At 41.9% G+C, this 18590-nt stretch overlaps 1 protein-coding gene across 1 annotated transcript; it reads left to right on the forward strand.

Moving 5' to 3' along the window:
• Positions 1 to 359: 359 nt before the first annotated feature.
• SRGAP1 (SLIT-ROBO Rho GTPase activating protein 1) lies at positions 360 to 15314 on the forward strand (the record flags this gene model as incomplete). The annotated part of the gene is made up of 6 exons (XM_026070061.1): positions 360 to 584; positions 1278 to 1357; positions 8961 to 9141; positions 9721 to 9855; positions 9986 to 10331; positions 12159 to 15314. Coding segments are annotated over 6 exons (1345 nt in total), but the record flags the coding sequence as incomplete, so codon positions are not given.
• Between the last annotated feature and the right edge of the window lie 3276 nt (positions 15315 to 18590).

Raw genomic sequence — 18590 nt, forward strand, 5'->3', positions numbered from 1 at the left:
AATGGTAAGTGTGTATACCCATTTAGAATCCAGTCCACTTCGAGGATAAGCCCTGATGAGGTAGAAGCAGTAGCAGCTGATGCATTTTACATTAGCCCATTAGCTCAGTGTACACTAAACACAACAGTGTAGAAGCACATATATATGCACATGTACATACCAGAAACTCACTTTGTCATTTATATAGCCTATTGAAGAATCCCCCTTCCATTTTTTTGTTTTGTTATATTGTCTGGGAGTAAGTGTCAAGGAGAACAGGAAATCTCCACATTGTGAGGAAATTGAAATTTCTCAAGTTTTCAGAATAAGGTTAGTTGCAGTGGATAAGTCAATTTTTCTTGATTTTTCTATTATAACAGCCTTTCACAGTACAGTGATGAAAACATGATGGATCCGTACAACCTGGCCATTTGTTTTGGGCCAACACTGATGCCTGTTCCAGACATACAAGACCAGGTGTCTTGTCAGGCACACGTAAATGAAATAATCAAAACTATCATCATCCATCATGAAGCTATTTTTCCAGATGCTAAAGAACTTGATGGCCCAGTGTATGAAAAATGTATGGCTGGAGATGACTACTGGTAAGTCAGAGTATTATCCTTCTATCCCCTTAACAAAATCTTCAGACTGCTTGTCTGGTTGACTCCTGTGATCTAGAATGACTTTCACAAACTATAGAAATATGAAGGTAAGTGAGAGGAGCACTTATGTTCACAAGGAAAGTGTTAATTGTAAAACAAATGAAGAAAAGGCAATTACAATGATCACAGGAGGTTTCCTGCAGCTTTTTGTGGAGGAAGCTCCCCTTGTGTTCAGCCAGAGGCAGGCAGACTTCCAGGTGTACAGCCAGAGTGCACAGCCAGATAGGAAACTCTAAGAGGTGAACTGCCTTAACCAATTTGAGCTTATGATACCAGACTCTTCCCCCCACTCCTTTCCTCTCTTAGCCACTTGCACACACCTTTCATAAATGAAAGGATTCAAAAGTTCTGACAACTTTTTAATGAATGAAGTTGTTATCTGAAGGACAGGTATGTTGACTTCTTCAATAATTATATATTCATAGCAGGGCATGAGAATTACTTTTCACATAAATTTATTACATTATAATAATTTTAAATAATGGTATGGAGGGGTGACATACTGGTTATTTGTGAAAGAAGTCAGTTACTCTGGACGGACTGGGAAGGACAGGGACTGAGGTTTAATGCCCACTGAAGCATCCATTTCATGCTGTGTTTTCTGTCTCTGCTCGACCTATTGTTTCTCTTCAGTGACAGCCCATACAGCGAACATGGTACATTAGAGGAAGTGGACCAGGATGCTAGTACAGAGCCCCATACCAGTGAAGATGGTATGTCTGTTACTTTATTGTGCCTTTGATAGGAATGAGTTTTACAGGTGTTTCATGCAGGAGACCTGCTTCCTTTCTTCATTGTGTGTTACTTGAAAGAAGAGGATTTCAGTTCTGGTGTTCTGTAGCAAAGCCACCATTTTTAATCCTGTTTGTTTGCTTTTTCACTCTGATCCATTTGTGTTTGGCCAGCTGTTTCCTTGTCCTCTCCTGGTTTGCCCAGTCACAGGAAGGGCAAGAGAGAAACTATTTCAGTCAGCAGATATTATTTTCTGATATAATGTTACATTTTTGGAGACCCTTTATCTTTTGTCTGAAAAAGCTAAACTTATCAAAAGTGTGTCTTTGAATTTTTTAACTAAAAAATAATTGCCACTCAGTATGCCGCATTTTGATACAAATTTAAAAGCTATGCCTTCTAAAGGATTTATAAATGTTGAAAAGCTTGTGGATACCCCCACAGTAAGACTTCTGAACAATAGTCCTTCACTAAACATTAATCACATTCACTCTGACAGTTCTGGGTACTGTGGGTAGCCATGAAGAAACTGATGCATCTCTATTAGGTTAATTCTTTTTAGCCAGGTCTCCTAAATAAATAAGGTTTATTTGACTGTGGCTTATGTCAATTGAGTCATCCCTCAGATATCTCACCCAGTAACTTCTGAACTCATTGGCCAGCTTCAGTCAAATGAACAGATGTAAAGAGGTGTCAAAATTGTTAAATACCTACACGTTTCCTGTCATTTAATAGCTGGTTAGCGGTGAAGGTTTCAAAATAATGCTCCCTGCAGAGAAGAGCTGCCATGTGAGCTCACTGCATATCTGACCAGCTGCAACCCAAGCAGAGCAACCAGCCCACGTGCACTGAGAAGCAGCAGGAACAAAAGCCACCTCTTGCCCTTCTTGGAGGATGCATGGAAGGATGAAGAGGAGGAGATGGAAAGGGGGAGAGGGGAGGAAAAGAGCTACAGCAGCAGAGAAGCAAAATATTTAAAAAAAAATTTAAAAGAACGTCATGAGTGATGCTGGATAGGAGCTGGGATGATTGCCATAGGGAAGGGGAACAGGAAGGTGTATCTATAGGAAGGCTGGCTATGCTGGTCCCATTGCACACAGAACAATGTAAACAATTGTTCCACTGTAGCAGTACCCGTCTGCTTTGTCACGTAGACCAGCCAGCGGTGACAGATCGCCTGTCTCTTCCCCTTCACTGCGGTGAGGAGGGGCAGGCAGAGTCTGTCAATGCAGCATAGTGGAGAGGGGCGACATTTGTCTGGGCAGGCACCACATAAAGGTGAAAAAACTGAGGATAGAAGAGAAGTGTACGTTAATCTTATGCCTGGGATATCTCCCCATGCCTGAACCCACCATAGGAAATACAGACGGTTTTACAGGCTGGCTTGTAGGGGGGTCTCTCTCAACAAGCTCGGTGAAGATGATAACACCGCAATCTGTTCTTTCTGCAATACAGCTCCACAAAATGGTGTGAACAAACTTATAATTTACACCTTATTTTTCCAAGACAGTGCAGCTATGCTTTATTATAAGAATTCCTCCTGCTGCTGGAGGTATCGAGCAAGAGCAGAGCCTGAAGATAGGCACAGTCTGTCTGGCTCTCGTTCAGATAGCGACGTGCAGGTGGATGCACCAGCTCCATACATAGAGGCCAGCTGCTGTGGCAAAAGCAAGTGGGGCCCATGACCAAACTGAGAGAAAGTACGGAGCAGGCATGGAAGAGATGTACAGCTTTTCAGCACTGATCCAGAGAGGTTACTTTAAAACTGTGCCTAGAAAAGATGAAAACATTGGCAGGATCCAGAGAAGTAGAGCCATGCAAATTATGGCTATGGAAACATCACACAGTGCATCATCTGGGCCTGGATAATCTTGGGCTCCACTCAAGTGCTGTGCTGTGGTGGTTAGTAGTAACAGCCTCACATTACTGTTGTGGTGCTACCTGTGTTAGGACTGTGTCACTGATGGAGACAAACCCTGAAGAGAACAGCTGCCAAAAGAAGAGCGTTCTGGTAAAAGATTAAATTACTCAGAACATGGTTTTTGGTTCACCAGATTGTCTAGCAGTTTAATTCTAGTTGCCCAATCACACCTTCTTAATGAATTCAGTTCTGAAAGGAAGCAGGCATTTGTATTTACAGTGAAATAATTGTTAGCACAGAAATATTTGTGATTTAGGGAAATACTGTTGCAAAGATGAAGCCTGGATTTGCATATAAACCAGTTTTGGCCATCAGTTCTCAGCCTGCAAGCTCTAATCCATTTTTTTCCATTGATAGACTTTCCGTTATAATAGGATGTTTTTCTAATGTAGGTTACAGACATTTGCATTAAATGAAATGCATTCACCATCTCTTTATATGTATATTCATGTGTCTGTCCCTTGGACAATTCCTTCTATAAAATATTCATGGTGCCCAATATGAGACTAGGTGATAATTTTACAGCTTGAGTATTGAATCTCATGAGAATCACTGACTGACCTGGGTGGACAAAGAAAAAGCTTTCACTAAAGGGTTTGGAATATTTTGGTGGTTTAATACGATTGTTTCATTGATTATAAGCTCGATGAGTCAGTGCCAGTTATATGTGGGGAGAGAGAAAGGGAGGCACAGCAGTGTTGTTCTGTGCTTGCTGGTATTGATCATACATATGGTACTTATGTATTTCCCTCTGTTAGGAGATAGATGAAGCAGATTCTATAAATGCAATTTTTTTTAGAAAATTTGATTAGTTTTATGCTAAAATGTCCTAGACATTCCCAAGACCAAGCCGCTAACCCCGTAGGAATTACTGGCTTATTGAAACATAATCCAGAGGCTATGGTCAAAAGCTAAAGGATTTATTTTTCTACTTTAGTTGTTGTTTTTATAAGAACTATCTGCTATATAAAGTTAAACTGCAAGTGAGTCACTGTGCCTACTAGAATAAACCCACCCGTAGTGGCTGGCTGAGTAGTACTAGGAATGTTTAATTACAAATTACAAAACAAACAGATTTTTTTCAATTTAAAAAAAAACAAAATATGTCTGCAGAAGTAAAACCTGGAAGCTTGGGGAAAAGAAGATTGGGACTTATAATTGAGCATATAAATACTTTATAACTGCTGAATTTTAAGCATATAAATCTCCTTTTTTTTCCTAAGGCTACTCACATGTTCATATATTTCTGTTGATCACTGGAAGGGGAAGAGGGAAGGAGGAAGAGGCATGTTTCACTGTAATGTTTTCAGTCTTTTTTAAATGTGCAGAATGTATCCCTATTAAGGAAAACACATAAGTTTATTTTTTCTCTTAAATTTGGAAATTAAATTTAATTTGTGAGGTTTAGACCATTTGGACTCAAGTTGAGGCACAAATAAATCTATCTATATCTAATTTTGCTGCAGAAAACCTTTACCTGATAGTGCCTCCTAGGTGAGGATTCAAAGGATATTATTTATGTCTTGCTCAAGGAGTTTTTAGAATATTTTCTTTACCTTTAAGTTACTGGAGATTTTTTATTCTTGTTGGAGGCGTATGAAAAAGGGGTTGTTTTCAAAGGAAGTAAGAGAGAATTTCCTGAGGAAGTTAAACAGATGGGTTATTTCTGCTGGAAAAACACACATACCATTAATATCATACTGTTCATAGATATCTCATAAATATGGGGTAGAAAATGAGACAGTAGGTCTGCTGAAAGCAAAAATTACAGGGACATGTAAGGTTGTAAGTTACTGTTGTGTACCCAACATGTACTATTTTTACTGCTTTTCAGCAGTTCATGCTGGGATCAACATTTTGCCAGATTCTGTTCTGTCAACACCTTGCAACATTTCTTTGCTTTTGTTGTTCCCCAGTCAGGGAACTGCTGTCTTGAGGACAAGAGCCTGAAATTGCAAAGTCACTGTTCTTTGGTGGGACGCAGAAGAGGATAAACACGTCAGGAGCTAGCGTATTCCCAGGGAATTGAGAACATACTGTATTCCAGACAGGCAGGGCACATCTGGGGTAACTGGGGAAGCACAGAGCAAGAGCAACTGCTAACCCCTCGCAAAAGCACAGGGGGTGGTTTCCCCTCTCCCCTTAGCTCCTTGTGCCCTGGGGTGCAGAGAGCAGCACAGCACCGCTTTAAAGCCACTGCCTTTGCAGGGAGGTTAGTACCACATCTGGCCCTCCGGTTGTAAGAATAAAACTGGCACCTCCGTTTTGTATGCCCTTTCCCCTCTCCAGAGCTGGTGGATCTGGACAGATCTGCTTGCCCTTAAACCTTCATTTTTAAGCACAATACACCGTAATGTGCCACCAATAATAGTAATAATATTAACAGAATTTGGGGTCATAAGTAAAAAAGTGAGAACAGAACTTGCTGATTAACAGGGTCGCTAAAGCTTTTCCCACAGTTCTTCAGTTTGTCCTAATTTTTCACTTCCATATCTCTGCCTGAATCACTAGGGATGATAGCTGGTGAGATCATACATGTCATCAAGTACTTCTTGCCGTTGTAGGCAAATGCCCCCAGGTATGGGCAGAGGAATGCAATTATGTTTCCTTCCAAGCTGTCAATTTTACTGTTAGACATTACACTTCACTTTCATGCAGAATTTGAGATACAGCTCCCAAATTTCACCTTTCATCACCTTTGCTTCTGTGAAAAATGCTTGTCTGTCATTCAGTAACCTTGATATTAAATGGCTTAGCTTTTCAAAATGCATTTATTTCTAGGAGTAACTGTCATGCTATTTTGGTTTTAACTATTAAAGCTTGACTTGTAAAAAGGTGAATTAGTATTTAAGAAATAAAATGAGAATACTGTTTGCTATAGGAAACTGCTGTCCATGTAAAAGGAGCGCCCAAGCAAGCAAAAGGCCCCTTTCAAAATAATAAAATCCATCTGAACTTACTTCTGAAGTTCCTTTAAGGAAAACTGTGTGAGATGTACCAAGCTTTCCTCCATGAGGAAGTAGGGTTTGTTACCCAGGAAATCTAACAAATGTGTCTCAAAAGTCACATCCGTTATCAGTACATTACCGGCTCCTACAGCTGTTTCCAATGGGGCAACTTCCTTCAGGCAGCTGAGAAAGTGTTTAAATCTGTAGTGAGGTCCAGGACATGGGAGAACACAAAAGCAGACTCTCATCTTGCACTGCTCTTGCATTACTCTAATTCCACTAAGGGAGATGGAGCTATTTCTAGTTTAGTCCATTAAATTGTAAACAAAAAGAGATTTAGACCTGTATGCACAAGTGTGTGATACTATATCGCCTGTTGAAATTAATGTGGAAACAGGAAATGCCATAGCTAATCAGTTTAGAGGTTTATCAGTGAGTCCAGTGTCCATAACCGTTATCAGTTAGCTTCAGAGAAGGTCAATGAAAAACAAGTACAGGCACTTAGGCATTTGCCTACTTGTTGTAAAGGGGTTTTTGTTTGTTTGTTTGTTTGTTTGCTTGCATTTTTAATTCTTACCCATTAGTGGGTGACTTTCTCTCTGAAACCTGGGAGCTTATGCTTCCACTCTTTCATAACCCATAATTTACATCAAATGCAAATGTGTGTTCATACAATTGTCCAGTCCTTTTTTTAATTCTACCTGAGATTAGTAGTATCTTCTTATAACGAATTCCACAAGCTACAAGCATGATGTGTGTAAAAACAGCATTTCCTTTTATCGGTTTATATTATTGCCATTTGATTTAATATCACTTTCTAGTATGATGCAAGATAAACAGGCATGCTTAATTTACTTTTTCTTCACATGGCAATGTTGTTTTTCCATGCCTCTAATCGCTTTGTCACATCTGTACTTTCTGTCAGAGATGTATTTTAGATATATTCTCTAGAAATGAAAACATGATCGTATATTAGAATATATCACTATTACATATATCAGCATTAAAATTTTCCAAATTCTCCAAAAATACCACTATATGCCCTCTCTGGGAAGTTTCTGGTTTTGTAACTCCTGACTAACCAAAATGGACTGCAGTTTGTCACTGACGGTTCTTAACCTGACTGCATTAGCAGCAAACCACAGCACAACCTTCTACAGACTGGGCAAGTTATTAAAAAACAGCTGCAAACTGTAACCTCAATAAAGGTACCAGCATTTTGTTTTCATGCTGCAGGATGAAGTTAATTTTAAAAAGACATTCCCGCAGAAAATGTTGTCATAAAGGGGCAGTGGTTTTTATTATAAGTCTGGTTCTTCGGGGAATTACAGCCTCAGTGATTTTAATTTGCACCAGACAGGAAGTTGCTATGCTAGTCATTAGCCCAGATGTTAATTTCCATCTAAATATTGCTCTAATTATGTAAAGAAATTTGTCATTTCAGGAGCTCTACTTTGAGTTATTCAGATCAACAGAGTGTGTGATTTTTAAACCAGTATTTTGCAGGTTTTCCTTTATGTTTTGAGACTGCAATGACAAATTTTAATCTGCTTGAGCTCAGGTGCATTTGGTTTTGAGCAGAAGCAGCTAGATGTTGTTAAAATCACAGCTGTTTCACTGATGTCAAGGGGATACTCTGACATCTCTGATGCTGCCTGCAAGTAGTTGTTCAGAAGGGGCCCTTCACCGACATCAATTCATTTCTGAACCCAGCACAAGTTACAGACTAGCATCCTTTAGCAGTGTAAGCCTGAATTTACCAGAATATTGAGGGAAGAAAATGTGGGTTTAGTTTCATCCTTGAAAGACAGGCTTTTAAAAAAAAGTAATCTTTTATTATTCCTTGATGGAAAGGCTTTACCACACTGTGTGGAGACAAGTTAGGACTGCTGTAAGCAGTGTTTGACTTCAAAAAATACCGAGCTCCCCAGAAGAAGCCAGAGGAACATGGGATGTTGGAACAGCCAGAAGTGCCTTAAGCAATTTCAGGCCACACAGGGACTGCCCTTGCATAGGAGTCATCTTTAGGTGGTCTGGATCTGTTTGCCTTACCCAAGAGGACATCAGAAGAAGCTTACGCATATTCAAGTACTAGGCTAAGTATTATGTAAAATACTAGGTTTTCACTGGGTCTGCACAGTCGTCACATAAAAGATGGAAATCTCATAGTTTTAGGATTTAAAAGCTGTTAACACAGCCTAATTAGGCAGCGCATCCCTGCTCATGCAGAGGGAAATCCTGCCTGTTCGTTCCTTTGCCACTGCAGGTGTTAAAGACACTCCTGTTTACTTCTGCTGTATCACATGTTGCTTCCTCAGATCTCTTAACTATTCACCTGCGTTTGTTCATCTTATTTTCAGAGGTCTTCGTTGCCTCGTCTCCATCCCATTCCCCAGCCATGAAAGAGCCGTTGTGTCAGGAGGTGGAGGGCTCTCTCCCACCACCAGCTATTGTAGTCATAACTTCAGTTCTGTTCAGTTTTCTGCAGCGTCCAAAGCAACCCAGATGTTTCACAGTTGGCCACAGGCTGATCATATTTCTGTGTAAGGGACATATAACCACTGCCTGAAGTCTGCCTTAGCTCAGCTGATCTCTGTCAGCTCTGCACCATAATGAGTGCTGAGTAAAAGAAATATATGAGTTTTATGAAACCAAATTGAGCAGATAAGCCTATCTGGAATCTGATATCCGTTCTTTTTCCCTCCCCCTACCCAGAGTGCGAGCCTATAGAAGCTATAGCCAGGTTTGACTACGTTGGAAGATCTGCACGAGAACTGTCTTTCAAAAAAGGAGCTTCCCTTCTTTTATATCATCGAGCGTCTGAAGACTGGTGGGAAGGAAGGCACAACGGGATTGATGGCCTTGTTCCTCACCAGTACATAGTGGTGCAGGATATGTAAGCAGTGTCTAGTGTGACAGTGTTCTTGGTGGGGTATAAAAACATGTTGAAGTTGTTAAGAAAGTAATTCCCACATGGAACAGTGCTTTGAAGGCTCAGATAGGTTAAACATTTGCCTTCTAAGCAGGCTGTCTCTGTATTGCCCTGAATTGACAGCTCTTAACCAAAAGCTATTGCTAGGCTAAGCTGCTTTGTTTATGGATATGTTCCCAATACATTAAGAGACAGCTGCTGCTGCACCTATTTTAGTTAGACTGTCTCTTTTCAGCAATTGCTGACATTTAACTTCAGAATAACAGGGGTTGGAGGAATGCAGCCCTGAACTTTTGTTGTTTTATAGTATTAAGCATGTGCTTTGCCAAACATGACAAAGTTCCCGCTTACTGAAAGTTACAGTCAAAATGTAAAGAGCTCAGTAAACAGAAGGATTATCGGCAATTTTTGGAGACCTGAAGGGACTGCAGTGCATCATAACATGCCTGCTTCTCATTTCTTAAGGGGATTAAAAGCTGGGAGTGCCAAGATGCTCTCTGTCACATCTAACTCACTTCTCACCTCACCGTGTGTTTTGTTCAGGGATGATACTTTCTCAGATACACTGAGCCAGAAAGCAGACAGTGAGGCCAGCAGTGGGCCAATAACCGAGGACAAGTCATCATCAAAGGACATGAACTCTCCCACTGACCGTCACTCTGACGTGTATTTAGGAAGGTAAGCTTGAGCATAACAGGTTTGCAGCAGCACTCAGAGCTCACAGTTCAAATAACACAGCAATTACTTCTTCATGTGCTTATGGTGGGTCATGACAACTTATTCAATGAGCACTTCTCCATTCATGCAGGCAAAGAAAGAGATCAGAACCTCCCGCTCCTCTGAGACGCCCTGGCAGAAGCAGTGATGGTCATTGCCCAGTGCACCCACCGCACGCTCTCTCCAGTTCATCCATGGAGTTGGGTTCCCCCAACCTGGCAACTCACTGCAGTCCCCGAGCCCTCCTGCAGAATCGCAACCTCAATGCAGACAGCCCTGAAAGGAGGCGTAGACCTGGGCATGGCAGTCTCACCAACATCAGTAGGCACGATTCTCTGAAGAAGATTGATTCCCCTCCAATTAGAAGATCTACATCATCTGGTCAATACACAGGTTTCAATGACCACAAACCACTGGACCCAGAGTCAATAGCTCAGGTTTGTGTCTTTTTTTTTTTTTTGTTACTCTCTCTGCTTTTCTGAGAAGCAAGTCTCAGTGAACAGCATAGCACAGAGCACATACAGATTTTCTTGGAAAAAGCACACTAGTAGGAGTATATGTGTAGAATATTTTACTTAGCTTTCTAAACAGAGAGCATGGGAAAGACAATGCATTAAGGTATCCTGGATGGAAGAAGCACAAGGGGGAACAGACATTGCAGAAGCAATAAAAAAAAATTATTTCCCTTTATACTGTAATGAAATTGCCTCTGCCACCCAGAACACTCAGTGAATGTATGATTACAACAGTTATGTAAATCTCTGTGCTCTGATGAAGGCTGGCCTAATCTAACTTGCATAATTAGTGTTCAATTATTTCTTGGTATTATAGTATGCAGAAAAGTGCTGTGACTGGCTAGCAGTGACCTTTGCAATTGAAAACACAGATTTGTATTTCAGAGTCTTGTGGACATCACATAGCTTTCATATAGTTTTGTTGATTTGATGCTTGTGGTTGTGCCTAAGAACACCAGGTGCAAGAAGTTACACCTGCATAAATCATGGGTCATCTTATTCCTGTGGGAACAGTCACAAGTCTCTTTCCTGGCAGGGAAGAGATGAGAAGGGTGGAATAGGGAGCGTCCAATCATCAGATTGTTCTGTTGTACAAAGCTGGTAACAGTCAGGTCTTGAGCAAATAGATAGCACTGTCTTCAAAACTCAATTTTGACTAGGTAGTATAACATGATTACTAAGGGCACCCTGAAGGTACAATATGATTATGAAAGTATTCTACTACAGAGCTGTCATTCATATTTTAAAATTTAATGTACTGATAATGCTTGCTTTCAAACTCTGCTTCTAATGAGGGATAGAAGGGACAGTCATGGTTGGTTCAGAAATTTGAACCAGATATTAGAGAGTTAGAAAATGTAAATGTTATTACTGTTTTCTTTTACTCTAATTTATTTATTTACTTTCCTTGAGCTACACACAGTGCTGTTTGGCTGAAGCTAATCTTTTTCATGCCTAGACTAGTGATTGTTTGGCAGTGAGAGAACCTGAATTTTGATTAACTACATGAAAGTTACTGTGAGCAAGCAGGGAGCACCAGATATTTAACCCCATTTAACTATTTAACTGTAGCTCAGTACCACTAAAAAGTAGTAAACTAATCTTGGCACATTCTTTTAGCATTTGTATCAGAAGTACTGATAGGAAAAATACTTTCTTAGGTGAGCTCGCTGAACAATGTCTGGTATTTTTTTCTTCCTAAAATTTAACTGAGAGAAACAGGAGGAAAGAGGATTTGACAGACACACAAGCCTCATTTCCTTAGGAAACCAATCTTATAATCTCTGTAAGGGAATATTGATCCTGAACACCCTAGGGACTATATGAGGTGTGCAGTCAACCAAGAATTAGGAAATGGACTAAAATCTTAACAGCTATCAGTACCCAAGAGATGACAGAAATCATCACAATTAAAAAACAAAGATGTTGCTAAGCAAATGTCCATTCTCCTAACAGTTGCTTAGTAAAACAGTTTGCGGGGTTTGTTTTGTTGTAGCTGAATTTTGACACTCTAACATTGGGTAAGCAGAAAAAATATTTGTAGTGTTCAGCCAAAGCTGCCATCTTGCCAATTACAGTCTCTCTTAAATGAATCTGGTGGAAATTGGCTTTAGAACTATAATATTCATTAAAGAGGAGATGGTTTGCGTATCAATTCAGGCGTTTTCCACCCCCTTCCCCTGCTCCTTCTGTCCTTTGCATTCAGTAGCAACTGTACTGACGTGCCGCTCTCTCTGTGCGCTCACCCAGGACATCGAGGAGACGATGAACACAGCGCTGAACGAGCTCCGGGAGCTGGAGCGGCAGAGCTCGGCAAAGCACGCCCCCGACGTGGTGTTGGACACCCTGGAGCAAATGAAAAACACCCCCACCCCTGCCACCTCCACAGAGTCACTGAGCCCCCTCCATAGCGTAGTTTTACGGAGCTCCGAGCCTCAGATTCGCCGTAGCACGAGTTCTTCCAGTGACACCATGAGTACTTTCAAGCCCATGGTGGCCCCTAGAATGGGAGTGCAGCTGAAACCTCCTGCTCTTAGGCCAAAACCTATTGTTCTTCCAAAAACGAATCCTAGCATAGGACCTTCCCCTCCTTCCCAGGGTCCAGCAGACAAATCTTGCACAATGTAAAAAGCTCAGCCACCCACAGCACATGGCTGGGCTATGCTAGGGAGAGGAATGGATTAATGATAGAAGTCAGGGTTCCATAACATCATTTGTTCATGTTTATAACTGGAGAGGCTTTGTTTTTCAGTGTTTTTGAATGTATTGGCTGAAACTAGCTACATTAACATGGGCATTTGTATTTTGTATGGTTTCAATTTAAAAAAAATGGACAATTGTGCATCATTTTAAAATACAAACATAAACTTACTTGAAAACTTGATGCTGCACCATTTATAATAAAAACAACACAGATCACAAATAGCTTGCCACATTGTACCATATTTCACAATCTTACTGTAGGTACATCGTAAGAGATCCTGCACAAAACTAAGGGGCAGGGGGAATGTAAGGGACGTGGAACCTCTGATTTCTAGGTCACCAAATCTCAAGCAGGTTACTAAGAACTGAAATCTAGCAAGTGGTCTGTGTGGAATGTCTAAGTCATCCCAGGCCACATTTTCTTATTTAAAACACACCAAAAAAAACCCTCACACACTCACAGTTGGCACCATGTTTTAGCATTCTTGTTGGCAATCTTACTAGAGACAAGTGCTGAATAAGTATGGAGATCACATTACTCTCACCAATAAAAAGCATCATTCCAAGTCACAGTTAAAGCATATCTCCAGGATAGTGTAAAGAAGCTCCTTTTGCTGTCCTCTATAATAGTGTACCTTTTTCATGAAGCTGGAACTTCTTTCTCTGATACTACATTTTCACAAAAGTTTAATCCATTTGAAGTTCACAGTTGAGTGAGCCAGGCTCTGGGGAGTGTTTGAGTCTGTCGGTCCATTTGGCAGGGTGGTAGGAGATTAAAAGGATCAACTATACAGTAATTCAGCACAGTGTCCCATTGACTTTATTGCTTAGTGTCCAATTAAAAACATGATCTGAGTTGTAATAGTCGGAGGCGTTTCAAGCTGACCTAGCGCTGCTGCTCATCTTACACAGTACAAACAATGTGCTCATTTCCTCAGTTATGCTGACTACAGCAAGAAAGGGGCCTCTCCGAAGATGGACTAACTCCTGCCAACTGTGCAGGGGTCAGGCGCAGGACAGACAGCTGATTTTCTGCCACCTAGGTTCAAGCTGACTGAAGTTTTCCATACCATTTTTCCCCTTTTTCTTTTAATGACAGAAATCAATACCTGTCTCATGTCTGTGTGTGAGTGAAGACTATCAGCTTTGCTTAGTGCTCTGTTGTTAAACTTTGTTACGTGTGAAGTAAATGTACAGCTGTTTTGCACATTACAACACTAAGCCATACTATTATTTCTGTGAATTATATTTGCCAACATCCAGTCCATAAAATAAGTTTCATTGAAGAAGAGGGGGAGGAAAAATCAGTTGAGGTCTACCTACAGGAGCACAACTGGCTTTAAAAGATCTGTCTTTCCTCAAATTATTTGTTATATTAAGATCTCATCAGTGGAAAGCTTTAAGTTGTATCACTCACTATACATAAACAATTGAATTAGGAGGGGGAAGAGTAGCAACAAATTGGGTAAACATAATTACCAAGGTGACAGGAGTAATTTCCTGTTGTTATTTAGGAGCTGCCTATTCCTGCTCTGGTTTACGCTCTGTAGATAGGTAATGCAAGGCCCCTGGTCTGAAAAGCATCCCATGAACTGCATCCACGAGCCAAACTGGCAGGGCTGTTCCCACTGTTCCTGGTATTTGCAACCCTGCAAAGCTGGCTGCAGATGCTCCATGTGGCTCAGTGGGGTTGTCAGCTGCAAGATCGTACTCCACCGCAGTGGCCTGTGCAGGCTCAGTGAGTGAAAAACCACTGACTGTGCCCCAGCCCAAGCAGGGTAACTCAGTTCATGTTGCCTCTCCATCCTTCTTGGCTGGACCGTCCAGTCCTTAACTGCAGGGCAAGGGCCAACGTCCCAGGTACAGACTAACACTCGTCCCTAGGGCTGGCCACTTGTTCAGAAAATATTTTCAAGTAGTTTCCAAATTTACTAGAATCAGTGGAGCAAACTGGAATTTCAGCTTTCATTTACATGCAGTTTTAGTCTAGCATTTTTAAAATAACTTACCTGGCATAATTGAGCTGGATACCTGTATCTTTAAATTACATAGGGAATTTTGTATGTTTAAATAACTGTACTGGACTCCGTAATGCTTATATTAGAAATTGTTTAGCAAAAGAAAATATTAGAAACAGTGCATTTAGTGAATGCATCCACTTAGTGCATTCACACAGTTAAATGTGTAGTTTGATGGTTATTAATAGATACTTAAGAGTATAGTAAGTGGATATGTAACAGGAAAGACTGATACAACTACAGGCGTACTAAAGGGTAACTCCTGCACACCTAATCAAATCAGTATTGTCCTTTACTGTCAAGTTTGATAAATTGCAGTACTGGTAGCTTCCTGCTTGTTGACTGTTACCTAATTGTGTCAATGTACATCTGTAGTATGTACATGTGAAAGTGCCTTTAAATTTTAGAGGAGCTTTAGCCTTGCTCTTGTACTGTTGCATTTCCATTGCACCCTTCCCTGTTCTTGTACGGCTGCATTCCCATTGCATTCCTTCCATTCGCAAAGAACAAATAACAACATTGAAAGTTCACGGTTCTGGAAGAGAAATGTACTGTTAATCTGTTGTGACAATGCACTTTTATGTATAGTACTGTACATTTTGGCATGTACCATTACAAGCTTCAGTATACATTCAGGTTTGTTCCTCATAGTGTATCTTTATAATAAAGAAGCTAGTTCTGTCTGTGTGTGTAGTTTTGATGGGTAAACCTCCATATCTTTGGGGGAGGGAGGGGCACAGATACAGGTTGTCTTCAATAGACCAGAATAACCATGCCAATACGCATGCTGCTGTAACTGGCTCCAGCAAATCCTGAATGCTCTTCTCTGCACTGACTGAGGTTATGAAAGTTAGACTGATTACTCTGAAAGAGACATAGCAAATGGTTAGCCACAAATCCAATGTTGTCAAGGATGATTTCTGTGGCTTGGAATATGCCTACCCAGGTGGGCCTGCCTTCAGAGGGGTTTCTTTTCAACCTGGGAATATTATGGCAGAGAGCCATAGAGGGAATAACTTATTTTTTCATTTAACCAAGGGCTTTGGAGGAGGAAAACCAACCTGGATCAAGATTTCCAATCCTTGCTTTAAAAAAGTAATAAGGGGCAGCAGCTAAAGGGTCTGGTTGTTGTCACCTCTGTGTTGTGGTGTAGGAGCATCACCTGGCCAGAGAGGAGAAGGAGACCCCATGTGGAGGCAGCACAGGGCATTACGCTGCAGCGCCTCTCGCCTGCACCCGCCACCAGCGTTTGGGGTGAAGCGTTTGTTGCAGATGCTGAAAGCTTCACGGTCTGCAACCGTTTGCAGGCTCGTCCATCAGCCTGTGGCGACAGCCTTTGTACCTCAGTGGCCAGTGACCTACTTTAGGTATTTCTTCTTGTCCTCTGCTGCACAAAAGAAGCCTAAGAAATGAAGGAAGGGAAGGCAAAGGTCATCCATCATTCAAGGTCCTGCATACTCCAGAGCACGCATAACCTAATTTCCACAGTCAGCCCTTACAGTGGTAGGGACAGAGCCTTCTGGGCAGCCTTCAATCAATTTTCGAATAAATAAGAAAACACAAGAACAAGAGTAGCCTCCTGATGTTTAACTTGATATTTAAGTAAGTTTGGTGTTACACTGTTCTGACTTTTTAATTTGCTGCCAGGTTTTGTAGTGAAAAAAGCCTAGCTTTGATAGAGGCAGCCAAAGGTTTTGGCAGATGAATAGGGAACCATTGACTTTACAAGCCCTTAGGAAAGCAAAAAGGGGATGATTTGTTTCGCTGAGAGAAATGTATGAACAGAATATGATCAGTGATGAAAGCCAATAGCAGCAATGAAAATGGTGTGATTAGCCCTCCAGGTTAAACTAGGCAGGTCACCTCTCTGAAAAAATCACTGTTTCGAGCCATGTGCCAGCTCCAGGACATGGCACTGCTCCAGTCTGCACAAGTTCCTCCTCAAATGGAGGAAGGAAATCTCAGGTGCTCTGGTGCAGGTTTTAAATTCTCATTAGTAGCGATGGGTAATTGATTACTTATTCTGAGGCTCACTGACCTGCCCAGAAGGAGCCATGGTCCTTCTATTTAAGTAATGGCTACTTAGTGGGGTGAGCCTTTACATTAGTTAGGCAAAACTGCAATCTAGGTGGTACGGATACACAGGGAACAATTAAAACTTGAGTAAGTATTAGCTAGAAATGGTATAGAAAAATACTGTTACATTTTCCATGCATTAGTATTACTTTTTCCACGAACTCGGCTCGTGGGGGGAAAAAAAATTACAATCTATGAAAGGACAGCTAGATCAATAATTTAGCACTCTAAAGTCCAATTAGCTAACACAGCTTGATTACACTAAAAAAAACCCAAAACCTGCTTCTGCTCACTTACTTACTTACTTACTTACACATGCCACTATTGGTAAAGCGTGCTTGCCAATCCATTACAGCTGTTTCCCCTTGCTGGCTGCCTGCAACCAGGCCACGGCCCCAGCACGCGGCTCCCCGGCCCAGAGGAGACCACCGCGTCCCTGCGGTCACAAGCAACCAACTCCAAGTGAGCGGTCATGTTTAGCCATAGAGAAATTTAAGAACAATAGACACTAATTTTGCTTGGGTGAGAAAGAGCAGAAGGCGGCTCTCACTTCAGATGCCACCGGCAAGGGAGCTGCGGTGGCCCAGCGTGTGAAGCGCGGCTAATACTGCCAGCTTCTCCCCAGCAGGACAACTCCAGCAGAGGCGGTGGGACCGCGCAGCCCCGCGAGGGGGCCCGGCACAGCCGAGCCGCCGGCACCAGGGCTGCAGCCCCGTCTGTCGCCCCCGGGCTCGGTGCTCCCTGCAGCGCCCGCGCCGCAGCGGCACCGGAGCGGCACCCGCCTCTGGCCCATCGCCCCTCTCCTCCCGTCCCGGCGCCCGGCAGAACGGCAACCCGAGAACAGTATCGCATCATCTGCTCTGATCCCAGCGGTCGTATTGGGTTTACAGTGATCAACAAGGGCAAAACTGGCAGAGAGAGGGGGAAAAAAAAGGCAGGTCGGAGCCCGGGCGATCTGATGCACCACCTCAGCCAGGTGGGAGGGCGAAACTGATACAAAGGCGCCAAGCTAGACTTAAAGAGGGGGAAAACAAAACAAAAAAAAAAAAAGAGCAACACAGTCGCCTACCTTCTTAGTCCCACGACAAATACTGTTAGAGCCGGCAGGTCCACGTGCTAGAAGGGGACATGCAGAATTTGGCACTGACTGAGGGATTGAATGGTGCCCTCAAAACTGGATACAATCAAATCAGACAAGTCAGGGGTTTTTCCTTGCTCCGTTCTCAATACACGCGTGCCAATAAAAATAGCTGACGCTATTTTTTGTGCCCAGTCCTGAAGCAATCAGTGTCTGTGGGCCACAAGAGCACAAGGACAGTGTATCGGTGTCTCCTCGCCTGCGCTGTTGAGACTCCCAGGCAGGTTCAGAGCAAGTCGCTCACTGCGGGCAGAAGTGGCTGTTTGCGCTTGGGCTTTGCTTTTGTTTGTTTGTGGTTTTTTTTTTTAATTAACAAACTATATTGATTTTTTTCCAAGAGTGTAGCAATGGAATAACAGTGCAAAGTACAAAGCGAAACAAATTCAACTCTAAAATATGAAGAAAGAAAAATTATGCTGGTCGAAGGAGGTCACACACCTGTGGGGTTGAAATCAATGCTGGATACACTCAGTATGGCAGCATGGATAAACCAAAACCAAACACTGTCTGGTCTTATTTCCGTGGCGCATATTGATTCCTTGCTTAATAGCTCCTGTGTGCATTTTCAGCATCACACATATGAATCTATAAACACTGACCGTGCAACATAAAAAAGTAATTTCCGTTTATCTGACTGAATTACTTTCCAGGAGAGTCAAATCACCAAGACCAACTCTGCTCTATAGGGGAATAAAACAGTCATTGAAATAGTCATTTTTCTAACAGGGACTTTTTGATTGCAATGAA

This window comes from Apteryx rowi, unplaced genomic scaffold (assembly GCF_003343035.1).
Source record: "Apteryx rowi isolate R43461 unplaced genomic scaffold, aptRow1 scaffold_302, whole genome shotgun sequence".
In the NCBI taxonomy this organism is placed as follows: domain Eukaryota; kingdom Metazoa; phylum Chordata; class Aves; order Apterygiformes; family Apterygidae; genus Apteryx; species Apteryx rowi.